The sequence below is a fragment of the Amphiprion ocellaris genome, chromosome 1, assembly GCF_022539595.1.
Source record: "Amphiprion ocellaris isolate individual 3 ecotype Okinawa chromosome 1, ASM2253959v1, whole genome shotgun sequence".
Classification (NCBI taxonomy): domain Eukaryota; kingdom Metazoa; phylum Chordata; class Actinopteri; family Pomacentridae; genus Amphiprion; species Amphiprion ocellaris.
Window position 1 is genome coordinate 4,188,969 of NC_072766.1, and position 19,463 is coordinate 4,208,431.

The following is a 19,463-nucleotide window of genomic DNA, read 5'->3' on the forward strand; positions in this document are numbered from 1 at the left end:
CCAGGTTACGTTGACATGGATGTGTGAGGCTCTGCTTGTAGGTGAGTGGACAGCAGTGTCCAGGAAAATAAAGGGAAGACATGGAGGGAAAGGAAGCGCTAGTAACGTGGGAAGTTATATTAGAGGGTTACTTCTGGAGTTTTATCTTAATTGAAAATGTGTGTGATTCCTTCAGCATCTACGTACAGAAGTAAGATAATCTTTGAAATATTTAAAAAGTAACATGAAATCTGTGTCGAGATGAAAACTGGCAAAACATCTGAGCTCTCAATTCCTGAAAAGAAAAAAAAAACAAAGACACAGCCACTACCTTAGAACACAAATTTACTTGAGATGGCCGCATGGTCCCAAAGAGACTCTAACAGGCAACTCCTGTTCCTCTCATAATCATCACTGTCACTTTATCATCATTTGTTTCACACTGAGCCCTGAACCAAAGGTGGATTGACGATCAAGAAATAATGGTGCATCTGATTAATTCAGTCTAAAGATCAACAGCTTAAATTTTGTAGTTTGCACGTCATGGGCTTGTCACCGCCAAGCTACACCAAAATTGCCCACTGTTTACTTTAATTTCTACTCTATTTGACGTTTGCAAAGTTGGTTGTGTGTACGTGTAGCTGAAGATAGGTGTTTACACTCTAAAAAAACAGACTTAAGTGTTTAAGTTGATTACTCATAAAGATCAAGTTGTTCCGAAATTAATTGGTTAGTGTTCTGTACCTAATTATCATAATTACAGTTCAAGTTTCATCTGAGATCCTGTCAGATGAGACGAGGAGCAGTTTGATCGACACCCACTGCCATGTTTATTTTAAAATACACAGTCAACTATATGAAAGTGGGTCTTGTTACAAGCAAAGTAACCTTTCTTTAAGTCAGTTTGGTATATTTTGTCTTTTTCCTAGTAGGTTTTGATGGAGTTGCTGTGAACTATCTTGTTTGACTTTGAGGTGTGTCCTCTGCCTTTTGTAGCTGCTAGTTTATTGTCTAATGTGGCAATAAATACACTAAATATCAACCTTTGACAAGTGCCTGTTCTGTTTAGCCCCAATTATTAGGATACATCACATTTGTTTCTGTCTTCTGAAATTAATGTATCTCCAAAACAATGACTTTTTTTTTCTTCTAAGGTGATTTTTTTTGTTCCAGATAATCCACTTGGCTTTTTAAATGATTTATTTATCCTACAAAGAAACCAATTAATGTCCAGTTAATCCTTCAGTTTATTTGTAAAAATGAAAATCGCCATGTTTGTAGATAAATATTTTTATTTTTTTATTGGACAGCAATATGGTAAGTGTGTTATATAATTTATATATAATTTTAATCTGAAATATACTTTTAAAATCAATTTTTTTCTTTGAAATTGTAATCCATAACATATGACCATAATTGAAATCAACAATCAGTGATTAATCCCCTAAAAACTAATCTCCATATAATATATTTAGACTTCTTTTTTCCATAAAAATGATCCTGTCATGTCTTAAAATGGCCCAGTTGTAACTCTGTACCATTTCCTCCTCTGGAATGTGCAGATGTATGAAATATTCGTCTTTTTCTCTCTCGCCCCGTTGTTACTTTCTGCAGCTCGAGCACACCGGCTCACCTACCACTCTGCTCAACTCTGATAAACTTAGTCTTGGTGAGGTGTTTTCCAGTAGGTTATAGTAGAGTTTTGATGGGGAAATAAACGAGTGGTTTAGATAATTCTCAGGATGGAGATATTCATTCTGACTTTTTAAGCTGAACCAGGCTGAACTGCAGGCTGTGTACAGAGAGCAAATAGGAGACATGTAAACTAATAAAAAAATTGAAGTATTAAAACTTCTATAGTATGTAGACACCTTTTTTTCCCATTTCTAGTAATACCTGTGGGTTCTTGGGGAAATTGTTTTGCATGATAATTCCAATGATTGAAAAAAATATGCGATGATTTATGGCGTTATAACTCACCCAGCAGTAGGTTATCAAGAGCTTTGCTTGGAAAATAAACAAGTGGTTTGAATGTACTAATCAAAATTAGAAAAGATTAGGACGAAATCATTCATTCTGACTTTAGCTGAACTGGATTGAACTGCAGGCTGTGTTTCGTTAATTAGGAAGCATATATCTACAGTATGCAGAGACACCTTTTCTTGTTATTAATACCTATCATTCATTCTGACTTTTTAGCTGAACTAGGCTGAACTGCAGGCGTTGTTTTCATGGAGGAGTTAGAAGACATGCATGGAAACTAATGAAAAAATGGAAGTAGTATAATATCTACAGTATGTAGAACCTTTTTTTCCCATTATTTTTATTGCCTCATTGTAACCGTTGACTGTAGTGCAGGTGTATGGGCCAGCGAATACAAGTGGCCGCACATGAAAGTGAATTATTCTCTTTGAGGTAATGTACGCAGCATGGGCAGCTAGCGCTACTATCTAAGCAGCTCAGCGTGCGGTGAGCTGGATGTGTCGCTCGGTGCCATTTAGCCCGTCACGTAGCTCAGTGTGAGAGTTTACTGTGTCTGTTTGTCTGTCTGTCTGTCTGTCTGGTACATAGTGTGCATCCACACCTGTGGCTGAGACTGCTGCCCTTAATCAGACCTAATCAAGAACATTGATTCATCGCCATTTGATTCACACTTTTGGACAGGAACACGCACGTACACAAACACATGCGAGACCAGTGGCAACTGCTGCTGAGAATGAAATGCTGATCCCCTCTAATGTCGCTGCGTTACCAGCTGCGCATTTATTACTTTCATGTGGAGAACTTTCAAGGAGGGACGAACTCCGATGTGCAGAAGTGCACGTTAGCCGGAGAGAGCTGGAGATTGTTAGAGAACGAGGCACGTTTTCCTAAGAAGCACGAGCAGGCATCCCAAGATTCCCTGCATCCTGGTCCCAGCTCTGGGGTGGAGGAAGCTGTTTACTCTTTCTATCTCTCACTGCTGACGTCGGCGCACCGAACAATGTCATCCAATTTCCTGTTTTTCACTTTAGTGGAAAGCCACTCTCCCAGTGTGTATGGTGTACTGTGTGTGTGTCTCTCAATGAGTATGAGACAGAAGAGCTGGGGGCTGGAGGAGGTGGAGCGGAGGAGGAGGAGATCTATAGGGCCGGATACACTGGGAGCAGGATATAGGGTCAGAGGCAACTCCACTATGTAAATACATTAGGTGTGTTGAATGAGAGCAGCAGCAGACTGGAGATGACTGGAGACACCCAGCAGCTCTGATGTGGTCAGACTTGCCCCAACCAGCAGGAAAGGTCACGACTCCTTTGAAGGTGAAAAATCTCACTTTGCATCACTTTATTGAATCATTAAAATGCGCTCAAGCTTGTGATTTCAGTTTTTCTGATACAATAAATGCTGGAACTGGTCAAAGCAGGAAACTGTCACTTAGAGGGCCCGAAGTTTCCATGTCTGCAAATTAGTGTGTTGTAATTAGATTTAGGTCACATCAGAATCTGTGGCCATGATGTTATTGATCTACAATAATTCAGAGTGTGTGTTTTGCTACATTTCTTTAGTCACTGTGTTTTGCTGACTCATGCTAGATGCATTTTTCCCGCATGTAAACGTGCCGCATCTGAAAATCGCCCGCTTGGTGGGCATGTACTTTAGGCCAGTGGCTGGTGTTCAACTTCTGCCTTCTTCTCCAACTATCCTGTGCCTGATAGGACAAACGCATCGACTCGGGAGCTGTCTGCTCCTGGATTTCAAGCCGGACCAACATGGTGGCTCGGTTACAAACTTTCTCTTTTATAATGAAAACAGTTCAGCGAAAAGTATCCCTGCAAGCAGATGAGGCGAGAAATAACCTGTGCAGTAGCTGAATCTGTCCTCGTTTTAGTTCACTGACAGCTAGTTTAGACGTTTAACGAAAGTTTTGCGATGCGTCAGAACTCTGCACGCCACTTTGAATTTGCATGAAATAGAAGTCAAGTCTGCTTTATGCAAACGAGCTGCCGTCCACTCCGAGGAGACGCACTGAAACGCACTGCAACCGGACCAGCATGCAATGTGGTGCGTTTCACATAGACAGTGAATGGGATGCTGGAAATTGCCGGATCTAGTGGACCTTTAGTGTTGAGTGCCTGAGACTGACAGTGATTCCAAAAAGTTCCTTACAGATTGGCACACGTAGTTAGAATTTAGGATTTCACTGGTATCGGCTTGGTATTCTGTATTGGAAGGGCAGATGTATTGGGTTTATGAGAGAAAAGCACCATTTGTTTAGTAATATTGTATACTCCACTTTTCACAGATAGGCTCACAGTTTTCACGTCTCACTTTTTTAATGTATTCATGGACACTTGAGTACTGATTTATATCTTGAGTATGCAGGAATATTGAAAAGGTAGCTAGGTTTTGGAGCCCTGACTGTACACAATAGTACTAATAGTGATTTTAAAAAAAATAAAAACAAATTCACAGTTAGATGAAATGTAAATAGAGCTGAGATGGGCCATGGACTGTTGTATGAAAACACCTACCTGTTCCTCAAAGCCCTTATTTATGCATAACTTAAAACCTTAATACAATTTCAACACATGACTCATAAAAATTCACTCCTATGCTGTTGTCACAAATGAGGAAATTAGCAATACAGACCAAATTTGTTTTTGTATCAGGCTGTAAAACATGTTTATTTCTGCTGTGAAGTCTAGCATTTTAACATGGGGGTCTAGGGAGGTTGACTTGTTTTTGGAGCCAGCCTCAAGTGGCCATCAGAAGAACTGCAGTTTCTGCAATCAAAAGTTGTAAAAACAGAAAAAACTGTCAGAAATTCAACTTTCCAATGGTCCATGAACTCATCATAAAGAAAATTAACCAAATGTCAGCTTGTTTTGTCCAAAATTTTGGCAGATTCCTCTTACCAGATTCTGTTAAAAACTAAAAACTGTCTGCTCCTCAGTACAACTGGGAAGCCAAAAGTGATTCAACTGCAGCCAACAGTCACGTGACAAAAATTCAGGGATTTTTTTAAGCAGAACTTAGCTGAACTGCAGGCCATGTTTAAACAGAGCAGATAGGAAAAAAATATTGAAACAGATTAAAAATTTAAGTTGTACAATATTTAGAGGCACCATTTTCCCCATTAACTAACCTGAGGGCACTTGGGAAAATTTTGTCCACGTTAGTTTGCTTTCTTATTTTCCATTTTTGTTTAAAAAAAAAAAATGGAAGGAATTGAACTTTTTTCACATTATAAGTTTCATACTGCACAGAAGACATTTCTTGAGTTCTCAGTACTTCTAGCTGTGGTTGTGCTGTTTGAAACTTTATATTGCATGAAAGAAAATGAACACACAGGAGCAAAAACATGCAAAACCTGGTTGGAGTTCAGATAGTTAAGGAAAGGAAACCTTGAACCTGTCCTTTAAGATGGTACCTGCATTGTTACCCAAGTTAGTGGATTTATTTTGTGTTTACTGTGTGATTATTAGATATGTTTTTTTCTTCAAATCACCACAAAGTAATTGGTAATAAAGATGCCCTGTCATTCAGTTTCATCCCATGGCTCTGATAGGGGTGTTTGGTCCTGGAAACAGTGACTTTTAGAAGCAGCACGGTTGGATCATAAGGATAAAATGAATTTAAAAAATGTTTTCCCGTGGGAAGCAAATCTTCACTGTAGTTTTTAATTAAATCTTGCTCTGAATCATTATTTTGACAGCAGAATTTTGCATCAAGAGCAAGAAAAAAACTGCATCATGATGCTTGTGCTAAAAAGTCTGAGTTAAGGCCTAATATTTAATTTCACTCACTTATTCATTCATTCATTCATCAAACACAACTGTGTCTGCACTATGCCCTGCTACTGAACAAACTTGTTGTCTTATTAACAAGTGTCACTGTGCACACAAACGCACAATGAGAGAGAGATTCCAGTGCGACTGGTACGACGCAGCAGCCTGCACGGAGAAGGCGGGACGTGAATTACGTAGATGTACACACCACGTCCCTGCTGCCTGGCCTACTTGCTCACTCACTTCCACTGCTTTGTTTGCCTCTGGTCGAGTGCCAGCGTGATGTTTGCGGGATGCAAATGCTTGGCTGAATGATTCATTGCCGTGTGTGCGTACTGTACAAGAGGAGCATGTTGCCCGAAGAGGCTGGCAGACTGGTTCAGCTCCGTGTGTGTTTGTGTGTGGCACGCCGGCTATTCGAGTTACACAACCGCAGCTGCAGTTGCATCGGTTGTGCCATTGTCAGTTCGAGAAGCGAGTCTGCCTGGATGGAGACGGAGCGCTGAGTCCTGCTGTGCTAGCTGGAGGCTCCGCGGCCGAAAAAACTCCATACATCTCAAGGCCCGACCTCGACGCGTTCGCCAACACATGGCATCAAAGTGGAAACATAGATTTCAATGCGTGGTGTATTTTTGTCTGACATTTACCCACCAGTAGGTTATAGAGGTGTTTTGTTTGGACAATAAATTAATGGTTTGAATCTACCAATCAAGAAGAATAAAGTTCAGGACTTTGTAGCTGAGCTAGGTTGAACTGCAGGCCGTGTTTACATAGAGCAGAGAGGAGACGTATGGAAACCAGTTAAAAATAAGTAGTAAAATACCTATACAGTGGTCCCTTGCCTTTTCACGGTCTCACTCTATTGCAAATTTTTAAATTTCATTTGGTATTGTGGATTTTTTGCTATATCGCAGGATTTTGCACTATATAGGTATTTTTAGACACCTATTATTGACAGAGTTAATTATTCTGACTTTTTAGCTGAACTCAGCTGAACTGCAGGCTGTGTCTACGTAGAGCAGATAAAGATGGAAGTAGTAAAATATCTATGGTATGTACAAACACCCTTTTTCCATTAGTAGTAATACCTGTGGAGACTTTTTTCTTTTTTTATAAAAAATGATGATTTATGGCATTGTAACTGTGTCATACTGCACAGAAGACATTTTTACGTTATCTCCACTTCTAGCCGTGGTGCTGCTATTTTGCCAACACACAGCAACGCAGTGGAAACATGGATTTCAATGCCTGGCATATTTATGTGTGACATTTATCAGTTTTGATGGGAAAATAAATGAGTGGTTTGAATGAAGCTCAGGATGGAGATATTCATTCTGATTTTTTAGCTGAACTAGACTGAACTGCAGGCGTTGTTTTCATAGAGGAGTTAGAAGACATGCATGGAAACTAATTAAAAATTGAAGTAGTAAAATATCCATTGTATGTAGACACACTTTTTTCCCCATTATTTCTAATGCCTATTATTCATTTAGACATACGTGGTCAAAATCAAATCCGACCACGAGGTCTTGTTTAGTCAAACCCTCTTTAAAATAGCATGGGTTTGTGGCATTTCCATATGTTCGTTCCCATTATACGACCACGCACACACTAACATGCATGCTGTCTCTGCAGCGCACATGAGGCTATCATGCGACCAGGTCCTCTTGTCTGTGAAAGATCAGATGATCACAGAGCATCAGCTTGTAGCTATCCTGATTCCATACTCCTTGTTTGTGGACAGCTACAACAAACGGCCTAGTGTCATGATGACGTCAATTTGGCTACAACCGAGGGCTAATCAGCTTTTTTTTTTCTTTTTTTCTCCCCTCCTTTGTTGTTTCATGGAGCTTTCAGAAGGCTTACAATTTAGCAAGAAGTGATTTACTGCAGCCTAGCACGCTCTAAAATTCCTCTCTGTATTCCTCCTCACATGTGTAGATTGTTTACGGAGAAGAGGAATTCTAGAGGGATGGCGGTCCGCAAGGGGCTTGGTTGCTATGGTTACTAACCCCTGAGCTGGGTTCCACTTAGCAGGAAGGAAGCTAAATTATTTGCAGACAGAAAAGAATAAGCTCATGTAATGAAAGTGTAATGAGTTGACAACCTGTCCGCGTGATTTGGAATTTTTAAAATAATTGTCACAACTCTCCTGTAGAGTGGAATCAGAAATTAGAAGACTAAATTTCAGATATTTGCTTTGTTAAGTTAGTGATGGAAGACGTGTACAGATGCACTGTAAAATTTTAATCATTTAAAATAGTTTTAAACAGTTTTTTTGAATTGCTTGCTTTACTGTTTTATTTTCCCTGTTTTGCTAAATTGCAGAAAACACATTTAAAATCTGCACTTTTCATTTATTCTTTCACATTGTTTGGCTGTCAAATTAAGCCATTTTCTTTCTGGTAAAGTCTGAAAAACAATTCTTAATTAACCTTTATTTGTTGATTATATTGCCAATTTAAAGTTAGCAAATATGGTGGCACTACAACGCTGGCCTCCAAGCACATTTTCCACAAAGCTTAGGTCCAGAACTTGAATAAATACAAATTACTTTCCACCACTGGAAATGATAAAAGGATTGGAAAAAAATGTTACCAGTAAAAGTATTAATCAGTGTTCTTACTGAAGTGAAAGTACTAAAGTATTTGCAGCAAAATCCATGGAAAGTATCATGTGTAATAGAAAAAGAGCCAGTTTCCTCATGTTATTATATATAAACTTGATTAATGAATTGCTTAATTGTTAATGTTTAAACTGGATTTTACTGTGGTTCTGTTGTTCAAATTGTTCTTCTGACTTAATGGACTTCACATGTTCTGGGTAACTAAGTGGTTAGGCCCTGGCTAGTGACTAAAATGACTTGAAAAGAGATTTTTGCAGAGGAAAAAATGTGTCATAATTTTGATGTTATGTATAAAGAAATCCCAATCAGGAAGGGAGCCATCAAAAATCCTAATCATAATGTTTGTTCATAAGAGGTCTCTGGGTTCTACCAAACCATAAATATATGGAACATCACTATGTTGGATAACTTATGGTGCATTTTTTTGTCAGTGTATCCATATAACGTAAGATAATCAATGTATAAATATGTGGTGTGGTATATTGCTTTATTGTAATTTCAGTATTTTGTCATCTTTATCAAATATGAAAGCTCAGTTTGTGGCAAAGACCACATTTCCTTTGTCAATACTGTTTTACAAATTGTGCTTCAATAACGTCAAAAATGTACTTTCGTTATTACTGTTTCACACACAGCACTGAGATCTTTGAAAAAATTGAAATAACTGAGCAAATATCCCGTGTTTTTCTAATTCTTGTGTTTTTCTTGTTTTCTTCCAGACCACATTAACAGAGGTGCAATTTGGACCAATGAAGTTACTTAAAGACCCACTTCAGGTATCGTAAAACAACGGCAACCATCTGAATGAGTGATGCTTGTGTGCTTGAATGCATTAAAGCTTTAAACGGAACAACCGAAGTGATCCAGGGAAATGTGGAGCTGAACTTGGTATGATTGTCAATATTTGGTTGCATTTGTCAGGGGTCAGTATTTCAAAATATCACCTACGTTTGTTTGCAGTTTTCGCTCATCTTGAATTTCTCAAAGATATCACAGTACTTCAAGAGCTTAAAGAAAAAATAAAGCGCCCATGCAAACATTCAGAGAAGTGGACTGTTAATGGACGTACTGTGTGCAGTGCAGCCTTGGGTTGTCAAGGCAACGAGGCCAAACATTTATGACCAAGAACATAACATAATGGACAATACGCGTTATGGAGGCACTGCACAGAGGAACCATGGACCGGTTTCGTCACTGCAGATCGGATATTCCCTGGCATTTAGTTGTTCATTATACAGTTCGTCCCTTTGGCATGTGCTGCTGCTGCTGTGTGAAAACTTGGAAGCTGGAACTATTTTGGGAAATTTTGAACCAGGCAGCTGAAAATAAAGTAAAACAAGAGAGAACATCTAAAATAAGCAGAACATGATATAGAATGAAACACTATAACTAACTAAAACTAAAAGTAATCCTTGTATAAAAGCAAACCTATAGAAGTGGGTTTTAAGAAGTGATACTTGTAAAACTGCCAGCTTAGGGATGATTTAAGATGATTTAAGAAGCTATTTTTGGTGAAACATTTGCAGAGAGAGCTCAAGACTGCACTATAAGTACCTGATAAGTAGTGTTATATAGCTCTCCTCCTCTGTTTACAGATGGCTGCTTAAGTTTAACATAGATGGCATCGGTGCATTCCAGTATCCACACTGCCCTGCTATATAACGTGCTACAAAAGGCTTTAGAGTGTTCCAGTGAGTAGTATGTCAAATGCAGTATGCCAAATACACCCGGATATCTATTACATCCAGTCAGATTTTATTGGTATGCAAGCTAGCATGCTTTTCTGGCCATTCTGACCCACAATCCCCTGCGCAGTTATGTCAAATATATCTCACATACGTATAAACAAGCTTGAACCGCATAGACACATGACAGCGCATTTTAGACAAAGCTTAAGGTGCATCATTACGACAAAGTAGTATCTCCTGCTTGTATGTATACTGCATGAAGCTGTATGTACTTGGTGAGGACAACTGTAGTATACACTAGAAAAAATCTGTGATTTGTCTTTAGTGTCCTTCACACAGGAAGGGGTCTACAACACCACTTATCAGATAGTTATAATGCAGTCTTGACTTCCCTGACAGTTTCACAGCCATTTATACTTCAAGACACGTGAGTCTTGGGTCACAATATCTATCTGGGACTCCCAATCAGTCAGTTAGAACTGAGGAAGCCTCTTGGATGAAGGTAAAACATCTTCAAGAACCAAAAACAGAAGTCTGGTTGCTTTCTTCTGAAGCTGTTGGAGTTGACCTGGATGTCTGAGAATCTACATAGACAAGTTAAATTTGCTAGTTGAGAAACATGAGAGTTGGCTTCCTTTCCCTTTTATATATTACCTGAACGCTTTGGGAAACGGACTGTTGGTCAGACAAAACAAGACATCTGACAATAGACTTAGAAATTCTCATGGTTTTTATTATTTTTCTGTCAGTTTTCGATTGCACATCTAGTGGACAGCAAGTACAGCGCAGCACTGCCAAAACTTGACAATGAGGATGTTGTATAAATGAATGAGAGTCAAATCAAACCGATATGTTTATTGTGGTGTGATTTAATGACGTGTTTAAGCGCACAGACTTGGGCTTCATTGTCTGATGCGCTCCAGTGCGACCACAGTAGGAAAACGAGGTAGAGAGATATCCCCTTCCTGTTTTTGTCACTCACAGCTGATCCCGTCATGCCCTCCTCCCGTCCACTCCTCCTCTTTTCTTGCCGTTCACAGGATCTGGCCGGGCCCTCGCTGTGTTTTCAGCAGCGATGTTTTCTAGACAGAGCGGTCAGGCCCTGCCAAAATGTTCACTACCCCTTTCAAACTATTTTTTCCCCTCTTCCCCTCCCTCTTTGTCTCCATGCCACATTCTCTGCCTCGTCCATGTGTTTCTCCGGAGCAGCGTATCCTCGCTTCTGAAACGTTTTTGCTCCAATCTGCTTTGAGGTTTTTGGACTTTTTGGCAGATCTGTTCAGTCCCAGCAAAGGCATCTAGAAAGACCTTATCTCAGCCTATATTCCCCTGTTTCTCCACCTCTGCGGGAATGTTGACTTTTCTACCAACATCTCAATGTGGAATTCTGATCTAATTCCCTGTGCGTACCGAACATAGCTGCAGGACTCGGAGGTGATGTATTTATGACCCAGACCCTTATTGCGACTTGTAGGGGGAAAATGTTCATATGTGGAATATGGTTAGCATTAGCTACACCTCTCTCGGGCGTAAAGGGCTCTCTGCTTCACGCTTCGGGTTTCCTTTTTGGTGCTTAAATAAAGGCCACGCCAATTGTCAGCATGAATCAAAAAGACAACTGGCAAAACAGCCAATCCTCTATCCCGTCATTGTGCAGCAGGACAGGACTTCTAGTTTCCTCCACAAAGTCAGGCCTTTGTGTCCTAACTCAACCTCACAGGTGTGATGCAAAAGCTTAAAACTGCAGAACAAGCTTTCTTTTCTTTACGTTCATTCTGCTGCCTGCCAACAGTTGGAGATGACGTCTGTTTGAGAGAGTGACTCATGAATCTGCTCTTAGTGCAGCACTGCTCTTGGAGGCGGGCCTAAATCTCTGGTCCAGTATTTACGCAAGTGAGGGGTTATATGAAAGTACAGTGGCAGGGAGAGAGTGTGCTCTCAATGGCTGGTTTGACGGTAGCAGCAGCACTTTTCGGCCACAGCCTTGGCAGACCGGTGGGAGGGACGGCAGCCAGTCAAGGCCACCTCGACTAATTGTGTCATAGATCATGGCAGCGGACAATAAAATCTCTGACGCACCCGAGTACAAGCTAAGTCTGATCAATCAGGGCCTGTCCACCAGAGGCCTAAGGTCAAACTGCAGGCTGATTAGGACGACAGGCGCAAATGAGTACAAATGCAACAATGATGACTTGACAACTCGCCGAGGCATCCAAACGGTGTTTTACTGCAGCTCTCTTTATCTTTTTTGCTGCACTAATCCTATAGCGCAGGGCGATGGGCACATCATTTGTGATTAATTCGGCCACTTTATGTAATCAGATCACAGCTAAATATCAATTAGCACAGGAGCTCTCTCGCTGTATGTTGTACACTAAATCTTTCCAGATCTTTTTTGCATAATGTGACTACTTTACAGTTGATACAAATCAAACAATGAGGGCTTGTAGTGTTATTATTAAAGCAATTTATCAATCAAGCAAAAAATGTGGAAAGTTCCATGTTTTTTTATTGTGTCGAATGTGAGCATTTGCTGGCTTCTCTGTGCATATCATTGTGAATTGCTTTTGGTTTGGGAATATATTGATTTTTTTGAGAGAAAGCGGGTTCTCTGTGCACTTTTCAGCAAAATGCAACTGAAACCGGCGTATCCAGCTCAGGACAGCAAATTATTAGAACAGGGGTGTCAAACATGTGGCCCATGGGCCAAAACCGGCCCTCCAGAGGGTCCGATCCGGCCCACAAGACAACTTTGTAAAGTGTAAAAATTACAGAGAAGACATTAATTGCAAATTGTCAATATAAATTTAAATTTAAAATAATTTCTAGACCATGACAAGTGGTTTTAATCATAAAGTAAAATACTGTATTGCTCATTGTTCTTTTGTCATTTTGTGTCTAATTTTTGTAATTTTTTGTCTTGGTTTTCTTGTTTTTTGTCGTGTTTTGTTTAACCTTTGATGTTTGTCTCATGTTTTTGTCGTTTTGTGTTTCCTTCTTGTCTCGGTTGTTTTTTTTTTTGTCATTTTTTTGTTGTTTTGTGTTTTGCTTTATTCATTGTTTTGTTTCTTGTTTTTGTCATTTTGTGTCTCATTTTTGTAATATTTTGTCTTGTTTTTGTTGTTTTTTTGTCTTTTTTGTCTGACTTTTATCACTTGTCTTATGTTGTAGTCGTTTTCTCATTTTTGTTGTTTCATGTTTTGCTTTATTCATTGTTTTGTGCATCGTTTTGTTACTATGTTATGATTTTACTGGTCTGCCCACTGGAGATCAGATTAGGTTGAATGTGGCCTTTGAACTAAAATGAGTTTGACACCCCTCTGTTAGAGTATGAAAATGAGAGCTTCAGCACACTTAATTTACAGGATGATTTTATCCATTTTGTCTCATCTTCTAAACCAAACAATACATCGATGCATTGTAGGTATGTATTGTTAGAATATGTGCTGTATATTGAGGATTTTAACAACCACTGCAAGTTTTTGTTTCATCTCGGTTTTAGCCAAATTTGCTCCTACAAATAGCCATAATGCCATTTGAAGAACTAGTTTCTGAATGTCTTAGTGTGTGGAGCTCACGCTGACAAATTCACTGTACTTTTAAATCATTTATTAACACCGAGGTAACATGTGATACGCTGTACATTTTTAATCCATTATTCACTCAAAAGTATAAATTACTCAGCTGGAAATCTGTGCTTGGTCATCTCTCTTTTTGCAGGTACTTTTAGTTTTTGCCAAAGAGGACAGTCAGAGCAATGGCTTCTGCTGGGCTTGTGAGAAGGCCAACTTCAGGTGCAGCATGGCGCGAACACCCGAGTCGGCTCTGGAGTGCTTCTTGGAGAAGCATCACGACCTCGTCATCATTGACCACAGACATTCCAGACACTTTGATGCTGAAGCACTATGCCGGTAAGCAAGTTTTTCATCATCTGTGCTCTTGTGCTTCACGCTGTATTTCAGGAATTATCTGGCACAGTGTTTTTTTGTTTGTTTGTTTTTTTGTCTGATGTAACCCCACAGCATTTTCAGACGATGAAGTTTGAACTGGATGTCATTCAAGATTAAATGTGAAAGCTGAAAAATGATACGGTTGAGCTGCTGGAGTTCAGCTGGTTGGTCGGTCAAATTTGCATTCATACAACTACCATGTGGAGAATCAGAACAGTGCAGCTATTCATTCATTTCTTTTAGCAAATTTCTTCAGGACTTGATCTATTACTTGCTATTTATATGCACTACTTCTAGCACACTTTTTTTCCATTTGTCCTTTACTTTTCTCCATTTTTCCAATTGTTGAACCGCTTCTCAATTAGTTTTTGCAAAACTGTTTAACCCTCGTGTCGTCCTGCGGCTCAAAACTGACCCGTTTTAAAGTTTGAAAATGTGGGAAAAAAAATATATTTTCACAGTGAAACTTCTGATGTCCACATTTGCAACATTTTTGGGAAATCTTTGAACATTTTTTGGTGGAAAGAAAGAAATGTTAAAAATGTTTCTTCAGAACATTCACAAAAAAATCTACCAAAATCCTGCGAAATTCACTGATTAATTTTTTTTGAATGTTCTCAAAGAAAATTTGAAAAGTTTTACTGATATATATGTAATCACTTTAGATATTTTAGGATTTTTTTTGGAAGATTTTTACTAATTTTTTGAAAATATTTACGAGAATTTTCTTGCCAAATATGGGTTTGTTTGTTTGTTTTTTTTTAAATAAAACTTTTAAGGAATTATTGGAATTTTCTTCCTGAAGGTTTTGCAAATTTTCAGAAATTTGGTGAATTTTTTTGCTGAATTTTTGGATTTTTTTTTCAGACAAGGAAACAACATTTTTTGGTGCCCGCAAATAAAGACAACAGGAGGGTTAAACTTGCATGGAAACAAGTTTACACACTAAGTCACAGGGCCTTGTGTGTGTGTGTGTGTGTGTGTGTGTGTGTGTGTGTGTGTGTGTGTGTGTATGTGTGTGTGTGCGTGTGTGTGTGTGTGTGTGTGTTTAGGCCTTACAGCTGTTGTTAAATTAGATTCAACTTTATTGTCACTGCACACTGCGACAGTGAAATAGAGTTTGATGTCTAACTGTGTGCAAAAATAGCAGTAAAGTGCATTATTCAGAGTATGGTATAGACAGTGTGTTATTTAACAGCAACAACAGGTAGACCCACTAATATATGAATCTAAAGATGTGGATACAATATTAAAATGGATCATCTAAATCTACAGGTAGAGATAAACAGCTGTATGGACAGTATAAAACTGTATGAACAATACAGACAATATGAACAGTGTAAACAGTATAAATGTTATGAGACATACAGTGGTGGAAAAAAGGTTTTCGGACACCCTTAAAATTTTACACAATCTCAAATATTATCATAAAATATTTGTGGAAAAATCTTATTTGTGTTTCAAATGTGGCTGCATTAGATGGACACGAACAAATACAAATTATATTTTTTTTTGTTAATTGTTAATTTTGAAAAACTAACAAAACTAAATTCTACCAAAATGACTCAATAGTCAAAATTTCCATATTTTTATGGAACCAATCAATTTTAAGTTTTTAATGGCTTTTTTTTTAGGATTTGCTTAGTATTATGACTTTGATTGTACTAAAAGAAATTCCACTTGAAGACCTAAGAGTGATTCTTAATACAATGTACATGCAAATGTGTGGGGTGTCTGAAAACTTTTTTCCACCACTGTATGCAGTAAATAAACTAACGGTATGAACATTATATATAGATATATGCATATAACATGATTTTAAAAAATATTTCTGTATCTCCAGGTGACTGTAGAAGCACCACAGGAGATAAAAGTCCTCCTGGATTTTAATCCTGGCTACATACAGTTGGACTGAATGCTTTTAGTGTCACGTTAAACCAGCGACCTAATTCAGACCAGATGATCCTAATAGGACCAAACAACTTTTCATTTGTTACAGCAAATTTGCTAACACTTGTGATTATGGCTGTGTGTGCGCGGGTCTAAATGTCCAGCTCACTGTGGGCTTCCATCGCATGCTACCTAGTGGAGTTCATGTCACTGAGAAATGAAGCGGTGCCTGCCCATACCACTCTCTATCTTTAGCCTCTGCCCAAACCAAAAACACATTTACAAACATTCATTTGCCCTGCCCAGCGTGTATGTTAACCCTATTCATTTTGGCCGATCCATATGTTCAGTGTACACGCACGGGCTGTGATGGGGGAACTAAAGCGCCTTTATGACCACTGGCTGGGGGAAACCACAGGCGGATGAGTGGCCCTGTACACTGCATTCTTTCAGAGGCCTCGGCCCGCTCACAGAGCTCCACCACTGGGCTCTGCCTGCCTGGGAGAATCGGAGCGTGAAAAAACTGAAAAATACATTGATTTGATGCCACGGGCTTTTCCACCAGTCTCGCTCACTCACTAAAAGGCTCCCTCTGTTTACATTCAGGTCAATTAGAGCAGTCAACTCTGCAGAAAACACTGTGATAGTCGCTGTTGTGAAAAGGTACGTACAACTTGGTGAACCCCCTCTTTGTTTTTCTTTTTATTCTTGAGTCAATATATAATTGAGGGACTTTTGAAGTGATACATCTTGCATACATTTTTATTAAAAGTTAAAAAAAAGTAATGTTTTTTATGTTCATTATGCTCATGTATTTACAAATTCCAGAATTATTTATTATGGAAACAATCACTTATTAATAAAAAAATGACTGGATATCACTAAAATGTCAACTAAATAACCATCCAAATTTAATAACAACCACCTTCTAATTAGCTAAACAATAATAAAATGAGCTGATCAAAAATAGTTTTGATTGTGTTCTTTTTATTAAGTTGAGATAATCACAACAGATATTTCTTTTTGGCAATATATCTAATTTTATATTTATATTCTTTTTGGTCATTTTCAGTTCGTTTTGTGGACATTTTATGTCTTTTTGTGGTCATTTTGTGCATTTTTGTGGTGATTTTGTGCCTTTTTGTGGCCGTTTTCAGTCTGTTTGTGATAATTTCAGGTGTTTTTGTGGTCATTTTTACATTTTTTTGTAGTTATTTTGTGTCTCTTGTCATTTTGTGTCTTTATATGACAATTATCTGTCTCACAGTCATTTTGTGTTTTTCTTTGGTCATTTTGTGTCTTTTTTGTCATTTTGTGCGTTTTTGTGGTCATGTGTCTTTTTGTGGTTGTTTTGTGTGTCTTTGTGCTCATTTTGTTTCTTTTTTGGTCATTTTCAGACTGTTTTGTGGGAATTTTAGTTCTTTTTTTGTTCATTTTGTGCATTTTTGTGGTGATTTTGTGCCTCTTTGTGGCCATTTTCAGTCTGTTTGTGGCAATTTTATGTGTTTTGTGGTCATTTTGTGTGTCTCTGTGGTCATTTTGTAACTTTTTGTAGTTATTTTGTGTGTGTCTCATCATTTTGTATCTTTATATGATAATTATGTGTCTCACTGAGTCATTTTGTGTCTTTTTGGGCCTTTTTTTGGTTGTTTTTGGTCATTATCAGTCTGTTTGTGATTGTTTTGTCTCTTTTTATGATAATTTTGTGTCTCACTGAGTCATTTGTGTTATTTTATAACACAAAATAATAAATTGCATCTGTGTCCCAGAAATCACTTTCAACTAAGTTACCCATTACAAAAACACCTCTCCAGGAAGTGTGTTAATTCCAGATCACATGACCTGCTCCACATGATGTCATTTCCTCCTGAAGAAAAGACTGGCCAGACTCCAAGGCTTTCTGAGTTATTTAATATAAAGTAGTCAACAGGTTTACTACAATTACAATTACAATTACAGTCAAATTGTCTCGAGACGCTTTACAGAACCCATATGCCTGACCCCCAGAGCAAGCCAAAAGGCGACAGTGGCAAGGAAAACACCCTTTTAACAGGGAAAAAAACCTGGAGCAGAACCCGGCTCTAATGTGGGGGGACCTATCTGCTGCTGGCTGGGCGGGTTGATAAAGTAGTGTGTGAGTCAAGTGTGGATTTATGGCATGTCAACAGATTTACTACAATATCTTTATAAATAACTTTCGATTTCAACTTTATAGAAATAACTTAGAAATAACTTTACATTTCAATTTTACTCAATTGTATATATAATATTTAGAACAATCTTTCTGTAAAAGTGCCATGTGGCGTTTGGTTATTTTAGACCTGAAAACAGCAAAAATGTCAACTATGATACAAAAAGTCCCACCATTATATATTGACCCTCCTGTTCTTTTTCTCACTGTCAGTTTCTGATGATTGAGAGCACTGTTGGAATTAAAACGTTGGGCTCAGTAGAGGTCTGTAGGCCTGTGTTTTATCACATGCAGCAGCCCTGTGACGTTCTCTAAACAAGCATTTGTCATGTTGTCGTTTCAATGCTAACATGTGTTCTCTCCTTAAGGCCAGACAGAGAAGAAGCCTCTGTGATGCCACTGATCAATGCCGGCTTTAATAGGGTGAGCGGCACTTTGTCTAAAATTTGTGTGTTTATTATATCATTCTCTTCATATCTCATCTGTCAGCACTCAATGAAATGCAGGCATTTCTGTTGTAAATGCATTTTTTATTTTGGAGACGAATGCCTTGAGTTTGTCACGCATGAATCACTGTGTTGCTCTGACCCTCAGAGATATGTGGAAAATGCCAATATGATGGCCTGCTACAATGAGCTGCTACAGTTGGAGCATGGAGAGGTGCGGGCACAGTTCAAACTGAGGTGAGTCGTGCAGTATCGCTGCAGCTAGATTGTAGAGTAGTTACACAATGCCTCTATTTAAACCTTTTGCACGGAGAGCAAGACGTTATTATAACAAGTCTGGTTTTTTTATGCCTGTTAACCCTCCTTGAAAATGAATAAACGTCCACTTAGAAACGAGACACTGTTGCATGTATTAACAATGACTGTGGTGTTGTTGTCTCTCCACAAAAGGGCTGGCAATGCTATTTTCACTGCTCTAGAACAAAGCCAAGAGGCCATAGAGATCACTTCTGAAGATCAAGTAATTCAGGTGGGTTTGAAGTAATGTCTTCCTTCTAATTTCATCGTCGTAGTTCATGTCCCTCTTTCTCTTTCCCTTCTGTTTGTGTCTAAAATATACATTTGACCTCCGTCAAATAAGTAGCAACTGTGTTGACTTGTCTGAAAGTGTTTTGTCAGTCAGTCGAGGTCACGATCTCAACTGTATCTGAACTCATTTGTGTATCTTTTAAAGCAGGGGTGTCAAACATCCGGCCTGCAGGCCAAAAGAGGCCCTCCAGAGGGTCCAATCCGGCCCGCAGGACAATTTTGTAAAGTGTAAAAGTTACAGAGAAGACGTTAACTGCAAATTGTAAATTAGTAAAACTGTAAATTTAAAATAATTTCTAGACCATGACAAGTTGTTTTGATCATAAAGTAAAATACT

General features: G+C 38.6%; 1 protein-coding gene across 1 annotated transcript in view; it reads left to right on the forward strand.

Moving 5' to 3' along the window:
- The window catches only part of pde8a (phosphodiesterase 8A), a 69,814-nt gene that overhangs the window by 26,191 nt on the left and 24,160 nt on the right, over positions 1 to 19,463 (forward strand). The window contains exons 2-7 of the mRNA XM_023263012.3: positions 9,093 to 9,149; positions 13,782 to 13,972; positions 16,508 to 16,564; positions 18,461 to 18,515; positions 18,687 to 18,775; positions 18,989 to 19,067. Of these exons, the coding sequence (XP_023118780.1) occupies positions 9,093 to 9,149; positions 13,782 to 13,972; positions 16,508 to 16,564; positions 18,461 to 18,515; positions 18,687 to 18,775; positions 18,989 to 19,067 (528 nt within the window). The remainder of the gene's footprint in view (positions 1 to 9,092; positions 9,150 to 13,781; positions 13,973 to 16,507; positions 16,565 to 18,460; positions 18,516 to 18,686; positions 18,776 to 18,988; positions 19,068 to 19,463) is intronic.